Source organism: Aotus nancymaae, unplaced genomic scaffold, assembly GCF_030222135.1.
Source record: "Aotus nancymaae isolate 86718 unplaced genomic scaffold, 86718_ANA_hifiasm-v0.15.2.pri h1tg000022l_1, whole genome shotgun sequence".
Taxonomy (NCBI): Eukaryota; Metazoa; Chordata; class Mammalia; order Primates; family Aotidae; genus Aotus; species Aotus nancymaae.
Window position 1 is genome coordinate 37,897,758 of NW_026988435.1, and position 17,413 is coordinate 37,915,170.

The 17,413-nt window shown below is 43.1% G+C and overlaps 1 protein-coding gene across 7 annotated transcripts in view; it reads right to left on the minus strand.

Moving 5' to 3' along the window:
• Nucleotides 1-7,008: 7,008 nt before the first annotated feature.
• The window catches only part of RUNX1 (RUNX family transcription factor 1), a 253,872-nt gene continuing 243,467 nt past the window's right edge, over nt 7,009-17,413 (minus strand). For 6 of the 7 annotated variants that reach the window (XM_012445830.2, XM_012445820.2, XM_064380131.1 and 3 more), the window contains 2 exons: nt 14,262-14,423; nt 7,009-7,484 (listed from right to left, as the gene is read on the minus strand). In XM_012445830.2, the coding sequence (XP_012301253.1) occupies nt 7,009-7,484; nt 14,262-14,423 (638 nt within the window). The remainder of the gene's footprint in view (nt 7,485-14,261; nt 14,424-17,413) is intronic. The other variant, XM_021669478.2, reaches the window with a different exon arrangement.

The following is a 17,413-nucleotide window of genomic DNA, read 5'->3' on the forward strand; positions in this document are numbered from 1 at the left end:
AGTCTCTAGTGTGTCTTTGTCAGCAGCATGAAAATGGACTAATACAGACTGGTATCTAGAAACTCACAGATCTTAATGAAGCTCTTCCTGCCAGAGATGTGGTTCTTTTCTCTGGAACTAGGACATAGCTCTCCCTATGTCCTAATAACTCCCTATGTGAGTTATTATAGGGCATGATCTGGGTCTTACTCACTTTGGAATCACCAGTAATAGGCAGATAGAAAGCACTGGACAGAGAGTTGTTGAAGGAATTACTGGATAATAATAGCTTATATTTCTTAGAGCATTCATAAGGTAGCAGGCACTATTCAAAGAACCTCACATGCTTCGATGCATGTCAACCTCACAACAAACCTATTATCTCAATTTTACAGACTGGGAAAGTGAGACCCAGCGGTGTTTTGCAATGTGCCCAAAGAATCCGGTGGAGTTACAACTGTGCCTCAGGGAGCATTCTCAGGCAGCATTCTCTTATGCTTCATGGTCTCACAGATGGTTGGGTTTCATTCAAGGACTTTCAACAGCAACTTGGAAGGAGAGCATTGTCAGTGGCTGGTAGATGCCATTTGCACTGAGTGGGACGATGAAGCCTGATTCTGGAAGAATTCTGCTTTCTCTATTCAATGCATTTTACAAATGTCTTTGCTTGGCAAATTGACCCTACTCATTATATTTTGCTTCGTGACCATGGTATGTCATTTGCATTTCTTCAGCACACACTGACTGATGGGGAAGAGATGTTGGGTGACCCAGGCAAGCCAAACAGGAGCAAAGCCTGCTGTCTCACCAGGTGGGTAATCCACTTTGAATGCTTGAGAGGGGAGTGTTGAGATCACACCTCTTCCCATGGGACATTTTTCTGGGAAATAAAATCAGTGACAAACACGAAGCTTGAACACTCACATGGACTATAGGTGCATGCTGAGCTTATCTGGTACAGAGGAGTAATGCAGACACAAGGCCTGGGCCAGCGCCAGGCACAGGAAGGGGATGTAGGATGCACCACAGTCCATGCCTCTTAGGAGGAAATCTGGACCCTCTTCATGGCTGTGACTCTATTGATTTGCTAAGACTGCCCAAACAAAGCACCACGCAGGGGTGGCTTACGTAACAGGACTTTATTCTCTCACGGTTCTGGAGGCTGGCAGTCTGAGATCAAGGTGCTGGCACAGCTGGTTCCTTCTGTGGACTGTGTAGGAGAATCTATTCCAGGCCTCTCCCTGAACTTCTGGGGTCACTGGCCATATTTGTCATCCCTCAGCTTTTAGAAGCATCACCCCAGTTTCTGCCTTCATCTGCACATGGTGTTCTCCCTGTGTGCATGCTTTTCTGTCCAAATGTTTCCTTTTTATAAGGATACCAATCATATTGGAGGTCTACCCTACTCCATTATGACCTCATCTTGACTAATTATATCTGCAACAAACCTATTTCCAAATTAAGTCACATTCTGAGGTCCTGAGGGTTAGGATTTTAACATATGAATTTTGAGAGGACACAATTCAACCCATAACAGAAACTTTGTCTTCGTAAGGTACAAAATCTCTCTTGCACTAAAGTTTGGTTTAACAACCCACTACAGACAGGGTCATCAAGCATCTCCCTGGCAAGCTTGCTTCCTTCTTCTTTGTGTACGAACACGTTCATGTACAGCCTGATCTACCCCATTCCCTACCTGTGCTCAGGAGCCGTAGCTGAAGACTTCTAGGTCACATCCTTTCTTGCTGACCCCACGTTGGTTCCTTACATTTTTTGTGGTCACCCTGCAGACCATTTAAGATCAGTGTTAAAGCAAAGCAAATATGGCCTAAGAAGGACTCTGCACTTCTATATTTGAGTGGATGAACTGCAACCTAGCTTAATGGTCAGAGAAAACTGGAAACCTAACTTAATAGTGTACACCTGTAACAACAGCTGAGGGTTGGCCAACCCCATGGGCCATAATTCAACTGGTAATAGACTGCTGAACGTTCACCAAATAAGGCAAACGCCGAGCTGTAACCACTCTCACTGTTTCTGTACCTCACTTCCGATTCCTGTACGTCACTTTATCTTTTTGGTCTATAAATTTGTTCTGACCACAAGGCACCCCTGGAGACTCTGTGAATCTGCTGTGATCCTGGGGGCTACTCAATTCACAACTTGTTCATTGTTCAATTAAACTCCTTTAAATTGAATTTGGCTGAAGATTTTCTTCTATCATCAGTCATGAAGTCCCATGAGACAGCAGTGACAGAACTGGAAGAAACTTTGGACAGTAATTCTTGGTGGGAAGATAACTTGAGTTGAACCCAGAGTCTTGAGACTGAAATACTAAAGATATTTTGCACAGGGGTAGTGGTGAGAGAAGTGTTTCTTTTAAGAAACTCCCAACCACTACCCTTCTGACTCCTGTAACTTACGGCAATGAAGGGCAGATGAAGACGCCTGGCCTTCGGTTGAACACACACTCTTTCCACTTTGTGTTTGCTAATCTCATGTAACTCCTTTTAGTTTCTTTATTATGATTATTATTATTTTAAAACAAGCATTAAAATGTGCTGTGGCGTTCTTGCATATGCAAAGAAGCAACCCTGGGAGCCTGCGCCTTTTCCAGGCCCTGGTGTTCTTCAGAAGCCGGGGTGTGCTGAGAGCACTGCGGGTGAGGGCACTGCTTCAGCCTGAGTCTGTTCCCTGGAGGTGTCTTCCTAGTGTGTGTAGTGGGCTTTATGTGGCTTCCCAGCCCTCCATCTCAGAGAAAGACAAAACCAACTGTATATGGTGTGTGTACTTGTCAGACTGTTTATTTGCCATTCACACTGATTATAACACTGGATTTACAGAATAAACTGTGGTACAAAGAGAGGAAGGCTCCGGCGGCTCCTGAACAGCAGCAGTCCAGCTGCCCTGCACAGGCTGGGCAGGATGAATGCTCCCGGGAGAGGGGAGGCGGCCCACCTGACTGTGTACAGTGGAGTACCTGGTCTCCTGTGCTGTCTAGAAACACCTTGGAGAGAGGGTTTTGGGGTATTCTCTCATCTCATCTGGCTGAAGACAGAGCTTGACGGTTCCCCTTTAGGAAGCGTTCAATACGATTGTACCAGGGAGAAAGAACCTCACGCATGATTTTTCAGGATGCTTTGAGACCAAACCCAATAACTGCCACACAAATAGACCCTAGATGGGGGCTTGTTTAAATAGGACCACATTTCCCGTTGCTTTTTCAATAGATGTGTTATACCATCATTTCAATTTGAAAGTTTATTTTTTTCCATTGATTTTTATACATCCAGAATAACACAAATATCCAACAGTTCTTTTTCTTTTTTGCACATTCATTTCCCCTAGAACAAAAAGTGAACTTAAAAAAGAATTGGAACCATGCTATTAGTTGTTTACAAAAGTGAATAAGAAGTAGCTCATTTTAAAGTCTAAAATAAAGTAGAAAGAAGCATTTTTTCCCCTACAGTATTCAGCAAACCTAAGAAAAAGTCCTTAGAAACACACACAAAAAAATTGAAAAAAAGTTATAAGCATTAACAATATTTTATAATGAAGCTTAAAATCTATTTACATACATAAATACAATTAACTTTGTTGATGCAACTCTTCTGGAAGGAAAAAGATAAAAAGCCAAACGATCAGCCTTATCAATACTGACCTGGCTAAAAACAAAAATCCCCAACAAATAAACAAATATCCCAAAACGAATGTATATGCTAGGGTAAACAAAAAGGCATTTTGTTCAGATGTAAAAAAATGTTTTGTGAGATTATTGTCAAACAAATTTTCATGTATAAAAGACCCAAACGTGTCATTCCCCCCCCAAAACAAAAACCAACAAAAATAAAAATCACCAGGACGGAATGTCCCAAGGAAACAGGTATTTCAAGGCAGAAATCTGCAATCCTAAATTGCAGGACATTTGAGTGAAACCATTCATTTCCTTTCTAATCAGAGCATCTCTGTTTATCTGCACAGAAACCCAAGGCAGCAGAAAGGCTGTTTACTCACTGTGATTTGCCCAGGACAGTTTTCGTTGCTGCATTTGGACTGCAAGCAGATCCAATATGGTTGGCAATGTCTGTTCTGCTGGAAGAAACCCATAAACAGGAGAAAGTCTGACTCACCATGTTCCTTTATGTGAAGGGGGAAGAACTGGACCTGCTTGTGTTCTGAAATTTGGTACTGGGTGGGGGTATGTGCTATCTCCTTAAGAGAACATAGGAAAATGAGGAGGGAGAAAGTGGAGTTTGGAAGATAGAGGAAGAAAGAAAAAGAGGGAGATATTGGGGGGAAGAGAGAAAGGAAAATGTATTTATAGATAGTGAGAAAAACAGAAAGAACTGAAATATGCGTCCATGTTGAAATCATAAATACGGACATGAGGAAGCAGTAGAAATGGCTTATTCAATACTTCTCCTGGACCAATGGTTCCCAGATACATGCAGTTATCACATGATTGACGTAAGGGTCTCATTGATACCTTAACTTTCCTGAAGGCAATGAATAAAAAGCTACCTTAATCTACCTGAAGTCAATGAATGCAATTTTTCACACACACATACAAAAATGTGTTGCGTGAGAACTATCTCCAAAACAACTAAGGTTTGATTTTTTTTCTGAAACAATTAAATACTATATATGCTGGTAAGAGTCTGTGAAACTCTAAATGACCAAACCAGTGAATCCACAATAGTGACAAGCCCTCTCCACACATGACTTTGAGAGTAAAGGTTCAATTTGAAAAATTATCTAATTCACCTTGCAGAACATGAGGCTGATTTTGAGTTGGAATATCTTCAGGTACCAGAATTAAAGTGAAAAATATAATTTTTTACTTTATTTTTCTCCAGCATTTTTGCAGGTCAGACATGGCAACATGTGCTGAAAAGAACACTTACATTTAATTTGGGGGAAACAGGCTAATGGTCCTTTTCAGAAATTAAAGTTTTAAGTTTGCTGAAATTTGATGGTAATTTAGCTGCAAAAATGTAATATGGAATAACATATGAAACTGAGTTGTGGAGGGAATTCTGTCTAAAATGAAAGTGAATATATTCTGAGTTTTTCCGAGATCTACTATAGCTCTTCTCTAGATAAGAACGACTTGACAACATAAGCTGCTTTACCCTTTAACTCTTACCAAAGTGCTTCTGCATGTGTGTAAAACAAATAATCAATATATATATAAGAAACCTCAAAAACAAGTTGTTTTAAATAAGTCCAGCTGTTTTTGCTGCCTGCAGCCAAAGATTTGTTTAATTTGAATGCTTAAATTTATAAAATAAAATCAAACACTGTTCTGAAGTCCTGCTTTCAAATACTCTTCAGAGTTGACCTGAAATCGTTTCAATGAATTTTAAGAGGTACGTTAAATAACCACCAGATCATTTGGAGCACACATATGTCAGAATCAGCAGTTAGTATTTATGAGTTGTACAACAACTGCATTCTGACCAAATCCTACAATAAAAATAGTGCCATAAAATTTACAGTGACATTGGATACCTTTGAATTGTAGCCACCGACAGCAGTGACATGAATCTTTCCTGTCACACTGGTGCACAGGTAAAAGTCCACACACCCCATAGGGTAGGGTCTCAGCATGGTGAAAGCAACACACAGATGTTGTGAGCAGCACAGGACGTGGGTGGGGGGGGAGTGAGTCTTGCATAGGTGGGACCATAGTTTCCCATTTGACTCCACTGAGGCACACAGAGGGAAATTGGCTCCTTGAGGCCTGCTTCTGGTGGGCCCATAAATTGCTACAATCATAGCCCCTAAGTTCATTGATTTGGTTCCTATGTAAATGTGGCTCCCCTACACAGTTTACTTTGGATGTGTTCTGTTACACAGCATCTGTGAAATTATCAGATGACCATGGGGTGAGCAAATCCCTGGGCAGAAATTGAATCCTCTCCAAAGGTGTAATTATTGGCACCTGCCTCAACCCTCTGGAACTAGATTGACCTTCTCTGTTTGTAAGGAGGAAGTTAGATATGAGACCCTTTGTTGAGCCTGGGAGACAATTCCATACTTCTGATCCTTGGAGTGACCCTCAGTGTCTAAAAATCCTATTAAAAACATTGCTGCGTGAGCTACCCACTTGTTTGATGAACATGAAAGGGAGTTTAATGTAAACAATACTTCTAGATAACCAAGTGATCACATTACTCATTCTTTTTTTTAGCCTTCTTCAATGTGATACATTTAACTTTGGCTACTATCAAGAACAAAAAAAATTGTAGTACTTGATATTTTTCTTAATATAAGTACATTTAAATAATTAAAAAAGTATCAACACATAAGTAAATGTCTGAACATCAAGATACATAAATATCTGGGGATTCCTTGTGGGAATACAGTAGTTAAAAATGACCCAAAGCTGTAGCTGTTTCTCAAAAAAAAACAACTACCCAAAAGTCCAAAAGAAAAGTTAAATAAAACAGAAAAGGGAATCATATTTCTTTCCATGGTCAAAGCAAGAAAGAAGCAAGCTCAATTTATATATATTTATATATACGTATATAAAAATAAAAACCACCCAAATGCAAATACGCATTTTGCAATTGATAAGGTGCGGAAAAATTAAAAATAAGAATTAGATGCCAAACAGGGCAAGTTGCATCCCCCCTCTCCCCCCACCCCAACCAAAATTCCACACTCTTTGGAATAAACAACTTGGTTAAAAATTTAAGTCAAGGGTATAAAATCTTTCTCTTTATTCACAGCATTGCTAAATCAGAAGCATTCACAGTTTCCCTCCGGGAATCTTCCTGTTTGCTTTGCAGCGCGTCCCCCGGGTGCTGGGGCTGGTGGACACCCTCGAGGTGCGTCGGCTCGGACACTTCCGCGAGGGCCTGGGCGCAGGCGGACGGCGGCGGCGTGGGCTTCCGGGCGCAGGAGGCTGCGCGGGCCCGACCTACGGCGAGATCCAGGCCGCGGCGGGCTTGTGGAAAACAGGAGGCCCGGGCCCGGTGGAGGTGGCGGCGCCCCGCGGAACCGAGCCGGGCCGGGCCCAGCGCCTCAGTAGGGCCTCCACACGGCCTCCTCCAGGCGCGCGGCGGGCGCCATGTTGGTGGGGGAGTTGCTGTGGCTGCCCTCGGCCTCCACCACGTCGCTCTGGTTCGGGAGGCTGGGGTTGAGCAGCGCCGAGCCGGTGGAGGCGTTGGTGCAGGGCGGCAGGATGCGCGGCGGCGAGCGCTCGCCGCCCACCATGGAGAACTGGTAGGAGCCGGCCGAAGCGCCGTAGTACAGGTGGTAGGAGGGCGAGCTGGCCTGGAACGGGCCGCCCTGCGCCTGCGATGAGCCTGGGTAGGGCGGCGGCAGGTAGGTGTGGTAGCGTGTGGCCGAACTCATGGCCGACATGCCGATGCCGATGCCCGAGGTGACCGGCGTCGGGGAGTAGGTGAAGGCACCCGGGTAGTGCATGCGGGGGTCGGAGATGGAGGGCAGAGCAGGGAACTGGCGCGGGTCGCTGAAGGCAGTCAGGTCGGGTGCCGCTGCAGGGCGGGCAAGAAAATGGAGCGGGAGTGAGTGGGGGGCTGCTGAGGCCACGGTTCTTCCCTCTGCCCCGGGGATCCACCCAGGATGCTACCTAGGAGGATGGGAAGCCTAGGAGGATAGGAAGCCACCCAGGATACTACTGCCAGGGAGGACAGGGACCACGTAGGATGCCACCTCCAAAAAGGACGAGGATCACCCAGGATGCTATGCCCAGGGGGACAAGGACCACCCAGGATGCCAGCCCCTGAGAGGACAGGGACCACCCAGGATACTATGCCCAGGAGGATGGGGACCACTCAGGATGCCACCTCTTGAGAGGACAGAAACTACCCAGGATGCTACCATCTGGGAGGATGAGGAGCACCCAGGATGCTACCATCTGAGTGGATGGGGAGCACCCAGGATGCCATCTCCCAAGAAGATGGGGACCACTCAGGATGCCACCACCTGGGAGGACAGGGACCACCCAGGATGCTACCACCTAGGAGGACAGTGTACACCTAGGATGCTACTGTTCAGGGAGATAGATTTCTACCCAGAATCTACAGCCCAGGAAGATGGGAACCACACAGGACGCTACCACCTGGGAGGATGGGGTCCATCCAGAATGCTACTGCCCAGAGGGATGGGTTTCTATAATCTGTCACTCAAAATGATGAGGGACTACCCAGGAAGCTACTGCCCAGAAGGATGGTATAATGTACAGTAATATAATACAGTAATATAGAATATCATGTAATGTAATATGACATACGATATGTGAAATGATCTCGTAAAGCATAAGGTAATATGTATAGTATAGATTAATATGCAGTGGTATACACTATAATATGTATAACATATATAAAATGCTGATATAATCCCAAAGTTGGCAAACTGCAGCCTGCCAGCCAATCTGGCTGCCACCAATTTTTGCATGTCCCAGGAGGTAAGAATGCATTTTACTTTTGTTAAATGGTTGAAAAAAAAATCCAAAAAGAATACTTCCTGACCTGTTAAAATTATAGGAAATTCAAACTTCAGTGTCTATCCATACTTTGGAACACATCCTCACTCATTCTTTCATGTACTGCATATGGCTGCTTTAGAACCACCACTGTGAAGTCAAGTGGTCAGTATAGAGACTGCAGGGACCACAAAACCTAAAATATTTATTATTATTCTTATTTATTTTTTTTTGAGACAGCGTCTCAATCTGTCGCTAAGGTTGGAGTGTAGTGACGTGATCTCAGCTCACTGTACCTACCACCTCCTGGGCTCAAGCAATTCTCCTGCCTCAGCCTCCTGAGTAGCTGGGATTACAGGCACTAGCCACTATGCCTGGCAATTTTTGTATTTTTAGTAGAGATGGGATTTCACCATGTTGGCCAGGCTGGTCTCGAACTCCTGACCTCAAGTGATTCACCTGCCTCAGCCTTCCAAAGTGCTGGGATTATAGGTGTGAACCATCGTGCCCGGCCCTAAAATATTTATTCTCTGGCCCTTTACAGAAAAAAGTTTGTTGACCCTCTGTTTAATCAATATATTAATATGCCAATAATATAATCTAATTTGTGATATTAATATAATAAGTGATAATTACTATAAGTAATTATTACTGTGTAATAATTACTAATGTAATGGATAAATATGTTACTACTAACACAATATGTTATACATAATATATATCCTAACAATATTAATATGTAATAATTCATTACACTTATTTAGGTTGAATCGTAGAAAATTGCCATTTTTGTAGGCCTCTGACAGTTGAAATATTGATAATTTCCTAGTATTTAAGCGAATGCATGGCTCAGTAATGACTGTTGAGTGAATGTCAGGGAATATCATTACCACTCCTCTCTCTCCGTATCTACCTTCAGACTACTTCCACAATCTTAGAAACCAGCCTTGAGTTCACCTGGTACTCCCTATTATGTACTTCACTGGTTTGGCAACACAAGTAGATGTAGGACCTTGATTTATCTACTCTCTTTTTCGCCCAAGTGGAAATTCTACCAGAAATGGCAAAGCTTTGTCTCTAAAACTCACTTTGTTACAACTATGCATTATTTTGTTAGGATTTTGCATTTACATTTTCAACAGCTGGCTTTAGGGCTGTCCCATGGTTCACTGGCTCTGTCTGCATTTTTCTTACCTACAGGCCGCCCTTGGGAACTACAGAGGATTTGTGTGCTAGGCAGGGTTCCCTATGTCTGTAGATGACAGTTTCTCAACTGTGACACTATAGATATTTTGGGCCAGATCATGATTTATTGGGGCAGAGGGGGGCTGTCTTGTTCATCATAGAATGTTTGGCAGCATCTCTGCTTTACCCAGTAGATGCTAGTAGCATCCCCCTCCCCTCTTGTGACAACCCAGAATGTCTTCAGACATTGCCAGATATGCTGAGGGTGGGGTGAGGGGAGCGAAGTCACCCCAGCTGAGAACCACCACTGCAGATGCAGAAGGGCACCCTGGAGTAGTTCAGGCTCCTCAGGATTATTCATTAAATTATCAGGCTAGGACTCTCCTCTTTACATCAGCAAATCCACAGACAGCAACAAATGGTAGAAACAGGAATTAATTGTTTTAAAATGTGAAGTTCTCAAATCAACACAAAAAATAAATCTTAAGCTCAGATGGCATGTGGCCTGTGTCCTTTTGAGTTCAGGCTGATAGAGAAAGTTGATGGAGCCAAAAGCTTGCTCTGAAAGGAAAGCTACCAGGCTGGATTCATCTGTTTTTGGAAGGCATCGGCAGTTGATCAACTTCCTCATATTTCAAGCCTATTATTCCAGCAGGGAGAGCTAGTGTGTTCTCTCTCTCCCTCTCCCTCTCCCTCTCATACTCTCTTCCACGCCCCATCCTCCCTCACTCTGATGGTCATTTATTGCCCTCTCACTCATTTTTTAAAAATGAACTCCCCTGTACCTTTGGGGTGAATGTGATGAGGGGATGCACTCCTCATCAGAGAGGTAATTAAAGTTTATAGAAACAGCCCAAGTCTGTAGCAGATCCCTTCACTAATGAGGAAACCAGGAGTCTGACTTTCAAACAAACACTCCTGTTAATCTTTTCAAAGCCAGGCAGACATGTGGGCAGGGAAAAAGTTGTAAACGGACAGTGATTCTGAGGCTGCCCTTCCTTGGCCACACTCTAGTCATTCTTGAGCCAGGCCACACCTCATTCCACAGAGTTCATCCCTGCCCGCTCACTGGGGCAATCTGTGAGCAAGCCCTGTGTCACTTGCTTTTGCTGACATGGAGAGCTGTGACATGTTTGAGAGTTAACAGGAAGCTTTACTCCATTTTTTCCCAGTTAGATTTGTAGAGTCTACAGAGAAGCTGGGACAGGAGGAAAAGCATTAGGCAAATACAGTCAGTTTGTTGTCATCTGATGCAATACTCGGGACACAAATAAATGACTCTGCCCATTATTCTTCTTGCTTCATTTGCCCTGAGACAAAAAGGTGAATCCACTGGAAAATGAAAGGTCACCCTGTTTTACAGCAATGTCTGGACATGCTCTGCCAGTAGGTTCCAACTACTACATGGTAATGTGGTGATGGTACCAAGTTCCTGGAATCTGGGGTGAGTCTGTGATTTGTCATGGACATAAGAGCTGGAATGATGTTACACTGTCAGCTGCTGTGGGAAAATAGTTCTTTCACTTGTGGACAGACCATCCAAAATAAGAGCTGAAATGCTGCTTATGGTCTTTATGTACACATGAACAACGTGATGCTACGGAAGACCATCCATTTGGTCAAATTAACTTTTTTACACATATTTTGATAATAAAATACCCTCTGCCCTGTAGATATGCTCAGATTCAAATGCTCTATTCAAATGTTGGTTTTCATCTTTATGTCTCAGCTCCCTTATTCAGACCCATCAGTCTGTACAATGCACCCATCCAGTCATAGCTCTTCTGTCCTTTTGACTGGCCTGGTGTCCCCTGATTCAGCAGCAGTGTGGGTGGAGTTGGGGACTCCCGATATTCACAGGGAGTTTTTAAGAGTCGGAAACCTGGGGCTTTGGAGGTCCAGGTATTTTGGTTGGAAATGTTTTCCCATTGATGGGGCTAAATATTTGCCAGGACAGATCAAGTCTTTGCTCTCCAGCTTGACATGCATGAAAGCAGCCTCGCTCCAGGGCCCCTCCCACTGCCCCCAGAGGATTAAACAACCTGAGCAGGTAATGGCTGCCTTAAAAGGAGCTTTTGCATGACTCAGATTAATGCATGCTGTCTGTCGCCCAGGTTGGCAGCTAAACATTAATTTTTTTAAAAAAAGAAAAGTGAACCTCTAGATGACAACTCTTTTCAGACAAGGTGTGGAATCTGTCTGCAAAGGATAGAGAGAGAGACAGAGTCCAAGTCCCCAGTGCAGAAGGAAGCCCAGGTGGGGCTGGGGGTGGGGAGGGGGTAGAGCACAAAGCTGTCGGGCCAGATTAAAAGGCAAAGCAGCCACAGAGCAGTGTCAGGTTCTCAAAGCTGTCGGCCAGGCAGCCACTTTCCTTTTATGTATTCCACCCCCCTCCTGCCTTCAGGTTTATGACAACACTTTTCAGGCCTGTGCTCCAGGCTTGATTTCTCAGAGGGAGTTCTGCCAAATTGAAGAGCAGTCTCCCATACTGTTCTATGCCACTGTGAAAGCTCATCTGGAATTCTCTCCTCCCTTCAAGATTCTTCTTGGGTTCTGAAATGGGACATGGTTTTTATCTACTTCACACTCCCATGCCATAAAATGTTCTTCCTTACTCCTTGGGTGATTGAAGTCCAGGATATTCACAAGTGTAACTGTGATATGGGACTTTGGAGTGCACATGTTACTGATTCCTTTTATTAAAAAAGTCACCCTTCCATCTGAACACCAGTCAGCTGGAGGAGTTGGCCCTGAGGGTTCTTGGACTATAAGGTGCTGATCTTGGGTGATGACCAAGTCAAAAGACTTATGTAATAAATTCCAAAGGATAGACCCATAGCAGGAACATTTCCAAGGAGAACAGGCATCATTTCAGGTGAAGACCCTAGCCAGTGGGCAGAGGGATGCCACTGAGAAGAATCAGTAAGAGCTGACAAATGTCTTTGTTCTTGAGAGATAAGCTTCTAGAAACCACAAGCTAAACAAGATGCCATGACACCTGTGCTATTGTCTCAGTGCTTTAGACCAGCAAGTACCATGAAAATATTGGCATTAATGACCAGAAGGAATGTGAAAACCGAGCACCTGAGTTGGCTTTCCTATTTTACTGTAGCACCCAAGAATACTGGAAGGCAGTGGTTCTCACCTGGGGGCAGTTTTTCCCCCTGGGACATTTGGAAATGTCTGGAGACATTTTTCATTGTCCTAACTGGGGTGAGGGAGGTGCTACTGGCATCCAGAGGCCAAGGATGCTGCTAAATTACTCTCCAGTGCACAGGACAGACTCCCCAAAGAATTATTTGGCCCCAAATGTCAACAGTACTGCTGTCATGAATCTCTGGGAAGGCATTCTGTGATGCTCTAAGAAGCAGCTAAGGCATCTGGTGAAACCTGAAGTAATCACAACTGTCTGGAAAACACAATATTACACAACATTTAAAATGGCAGACATGATTCCACTGCCCCTGTGCCTGCTCCCTAATCTGCTATAATCTGATCCCAAGAGCTGAAAAGCAGGACTCACCCCCTCCCCCCAACACACATGCAAGTGTGTTTGCAGGCATCATAACACTAAGGTTCTCTGAAGTATTTTCACAGTTTGATTCGGCTCCAATTTCAAAGCCCCAAACACTAAGTTTCTTCTTTTGCCTTCAACAAAGGAATTTTTCTCTGTAACTCTGATTTCCCTGCCCACGAGCAAAGGTGAGTGCCAAGCCCAAAGGGCCCATAGGTTAAATGACTAATACTTAATGAGCTCATATTAACAACAATTATGCTAACCATGACACCTGAGTTTTTCACTCTGTTCCTCTAGCCTCTGTATGAACAGCACTTAGTTGGAAATGTCTCATTTGGGGTATACAGTTGGTTCTCTGTATCCGTGGGTTCTGCATCTGTTCAACCAATTACAGATCAAAAACATTATTTTAAAAAAGGATGGATATGTCTGTATTAGACATATACAGACTTTTTTTTCTTGTCATTATTCCCTAAACAATACAGTATAACAAGTATTTACATAGCATTTACATTGTATTTGGTATTACAAGTAATCTAGAGATGATCTAAATATATGGGAGGACATATATAAGTTATATATAAATATTATACCATTTTATATGAGGCACTTAAACATCCATGAATTTTGGTATCCATGGGGGAGCAGGATCCTGGGACCAGTCCTCCATGGATACTGAGGGGCGGCTGTATTTACTTCCCATTCTACATGTACCCCTGTCTGCTGTCTATGTGGTCTGCGAAGATTTACCGGCACCACATGGACCAGTCCCAGCAGTCCAGAGTTCAGTTGGAAGAATGAGTCCTAAAAGGTGACTACTTTGGCTTTTTATATTGTTCTTAACCCTTCGGTCACCATCCTTTTATGCCAGATGTGAACAACTTTAGAATGTCTAAGGAATCTACTTCTCCCAGCCACTTCTGCCTTCACATCCACAATCTCTGCCTCTAAGTGTGCAAGAAAATCAGTGCATGAGCATGGGACTCAGGGTAGAGGTAGGTCACCTTGTCTTTAAACCATGTTTTACTCATTTAATAATGTTCTGCCAATCCCTTCCTGCAGCTCTAGTCTCCTGGACCTTTCACCCCAGCTCAGCTGCAAAGAGTATGTTTTCAAGTGGCTTACTTGAGAGTCGACTGGAAAGTTCTGCAGAGAGGGTTGTCATGCCGCTGGCACGTCCAGGTGAAATGGGCGTTGCTGGGTGCACAGAAGGAGAGGCAATGGATCCCAGGTACTGGTAGGACTGATCGTAGGACCACGGTGGGGATGGCTGGATCTGCCTTGTGTCTGAAGAGAATCAGAAAGGTCAATTATACATTAAGTGGGGTATATGCTCAATAAGTGGGGTAGGATTTAAAAAACAAAATGTCTTTTAATAAGAAATGAGTAGCTTTTGTTTAAATGTCATACACATGTATGTGGCCTATGTACCAGGGCTTAATAAGCCTACTCAAGTCCAAGTATCTACCTCTGTTGGATTATTTTCCCACAAAAGAGACTGAATCCTTGGAGACTGTCACCTGATAACTATTCCTACCAAAGGTTTTATTTAATTATGCTAACAATGATGAGAGAACTGGATTACGCTTTCAAGCTAGAAATACTAATGTCCAGACTGTTGAACTGCAGCACTTGACAACTTCAAGTATCATATGACTGCTGAGATGATTTCAGCTTTACCAGTAATTACAATTATCATCATCAGAAACACTTTATAAACTTAGGAGATCACCTCTCTGTATTCAGTAAGATTGTAGAGTTTTTGGACTTTTTTTTTTGTACCTTTTGTAAAAAGTATTCCATGGGCTGGTAAATGTTTTATATTTAGATGAATTCTCTCCCAAGGATGTCAGGAAAGAAGGTCTGGCTGGAAAACTGGCAATGAGGTCTAATGACTAGTTCACAAACCCAGCAGTAGAACTGGCCCTATCAACCCAGGCCTTCTGTTCCTTTTCAGGACTTCAAGTTTGCAACTTTTAAAAGTCAGTTTTTGAGCAGATATTTTATAGATTGCCATTATAAGAGGGCTGGGATAGAGAGGAGACGAAAGTCTGACTTCAAAAGATTTAGACAAAATGGATTTTCTAAATTTGACTCCAGCATTCAAAGGGGTCTTAATTTTCAAAAGCATCATACTGTTTGCAGATGAAAAGGAAAACCAGCTCCATTCTTAGGCAAATGTATAAGGAAATTTAAATTGGACAGTGTCCCACTAGAAGACAATTTTACATTTCTTTGGAGTTAAACATTAATTTTCTCTTTATGTCCCACCTTCTTGTGGGCAAAGATAACTGTGAACTACCATAACTCCCACAGGTCTTTACCAGAGCTTCATGATCCTGCAAGCAGTGGTGTAGGAAGAGCAGACTTCTTTAGGAAAATACAGGGTATCAGTTTTGTATAGGTCATGACATAAAGAAATGAGCCATTCCTACTCATTATAAAATATTCAGATCTGCTTTCTCCAGGGGCTTTTCATTTCCAGCAGTTCCAAGTTTGCCTTTCTGTTTATCTCTTTGAAGCTGCCACAGTGGATAACAGAATCAGACATTCGGAGACCAAGTCTTCCTCCCCAGTATTTCTGCTGACAGCCTCCCTCCCTCCCTCATACTGATTCATTTCTTTCTTTTCTGTGTGTGCATGAAAATAACTGATTTTTTAAGTTTAAAAAACCAGGTAGTTCCTGGGCAAATGTTTTAACTTAGAATCTTTGAAATCTAATATTAAAGAAAGGTCTTCATTGTATTCCAAATTTTAGAGGATTTAAAGAGGTGGTAAGAACAAAAGAGCTGGTCCATTTTAAACTCAGCAGAAAATAAATGTTCAACCTTGGCTGAAGCTCCTGTGTGACCTTACAGCCAACAGTGTTTCTAATAACTAAAGGCAAACAGAAATAGCAGACTGTTCAATAGTCCCATGCTACTCCAAGTATTTTGCTCCAAGTGAAAAAAATATATATACTTAGATATTTTCTATAAGACATGTATATTCTAGATACGCACATTTACTAAATGAATATATAGTACTCCAATAGTTTAATCATTTAAAAAGCAAACAAAAGAGGTTTTAGAATTGTCATAAAGCCCCCCGGGGTGTGAATTGCGGTACACTAATTCATGCCTTATTGTGTAGACAGCCTCACACCTCTAACCTCACGTCTAAAGCCACACTAAGCATAAAGTATTATGCCATGATTCATGCTCTGTCATGTTTTACTGTAGTGAAAAAGTTGTGCTAGGCTTTTCTAAACTCATAATTAAACCATGCAAACGTTGCATAATATTTCACAGCCTTTAAAAAATATGCTTTGGTAAAATGATCTTTGTGATTGAAGTCCCAGTTCTGTGAGTTTTTTTTTTTTTAAAGACAGGCTTGCAGATTCCACATTTTCTGACTTCACACCATAACTTAGCTTTTCAGGTGTTGGAGTGGGTGGGGGATGGCAGTAAACACCCTGAAGCCCACCGGCCCCCTATCAGTGTTCTTTCATGTGACCACAGTGACCTGTGCTTGGGTTCATTGCCAGTGGTGGGCCAGAAGGTGGGGATGGTGAGCCTCTGATGTTGGGGTTTTAGTTGTTTCCTCTTCTACATATCTTATTAATAGAAAACAAAAACAAAAAGGCCTGATAATATGGTGCATTCTCGGTTTAATATTCATTACTGTCTTTGGTCTGATGGGGCCAACTTGAACTCATAGGCCACTTGAGCACTGGATTAATAGGCAGGAGAGGTGGGCTCTGGGTCTGTGTGGTGAGCAACTGGGTGACCTTGGATTACTCACTTACACTTTCTTATTCTCACCTCTGAAGGGAGATGATCCCTATATCCTTTCCAATGGTGACAGAGCAGGATTCCAATTCCAATAGGTCTACACAATACTTCTTTGCTTTACTTGTACATTAAGCAGAGTGAAGGAAGAATCAGATATGGGGTGAAGAGTGGTGCCTGTAATAATAAATGTGTGTATTCTGGGAGGAGGAAGTAGAGGGCAGTAAGGTGGGAGTTATCCAGGGAAGGCCACAGGCTGAGGAAACGAACCATTGTCAGTCATTCTCCAGAGCACAGGGCTACTTGTTCTTGAAAGAGTTGCCTCTGATAAGTCAATCCATCAAAGAACAAAAGCTTACTGATCATTTACTGTGTGCCAGGAATGTGCTAATTTACCTGGTAGCAGAGTGATGGTGATGAATAAGACCAATGTGGTCCCTGCCCCACTGGCACTTACAGTCAGTGAGGATCTCAGGACCTTGTGATGCTTGGAAAGGCATCTTCCTA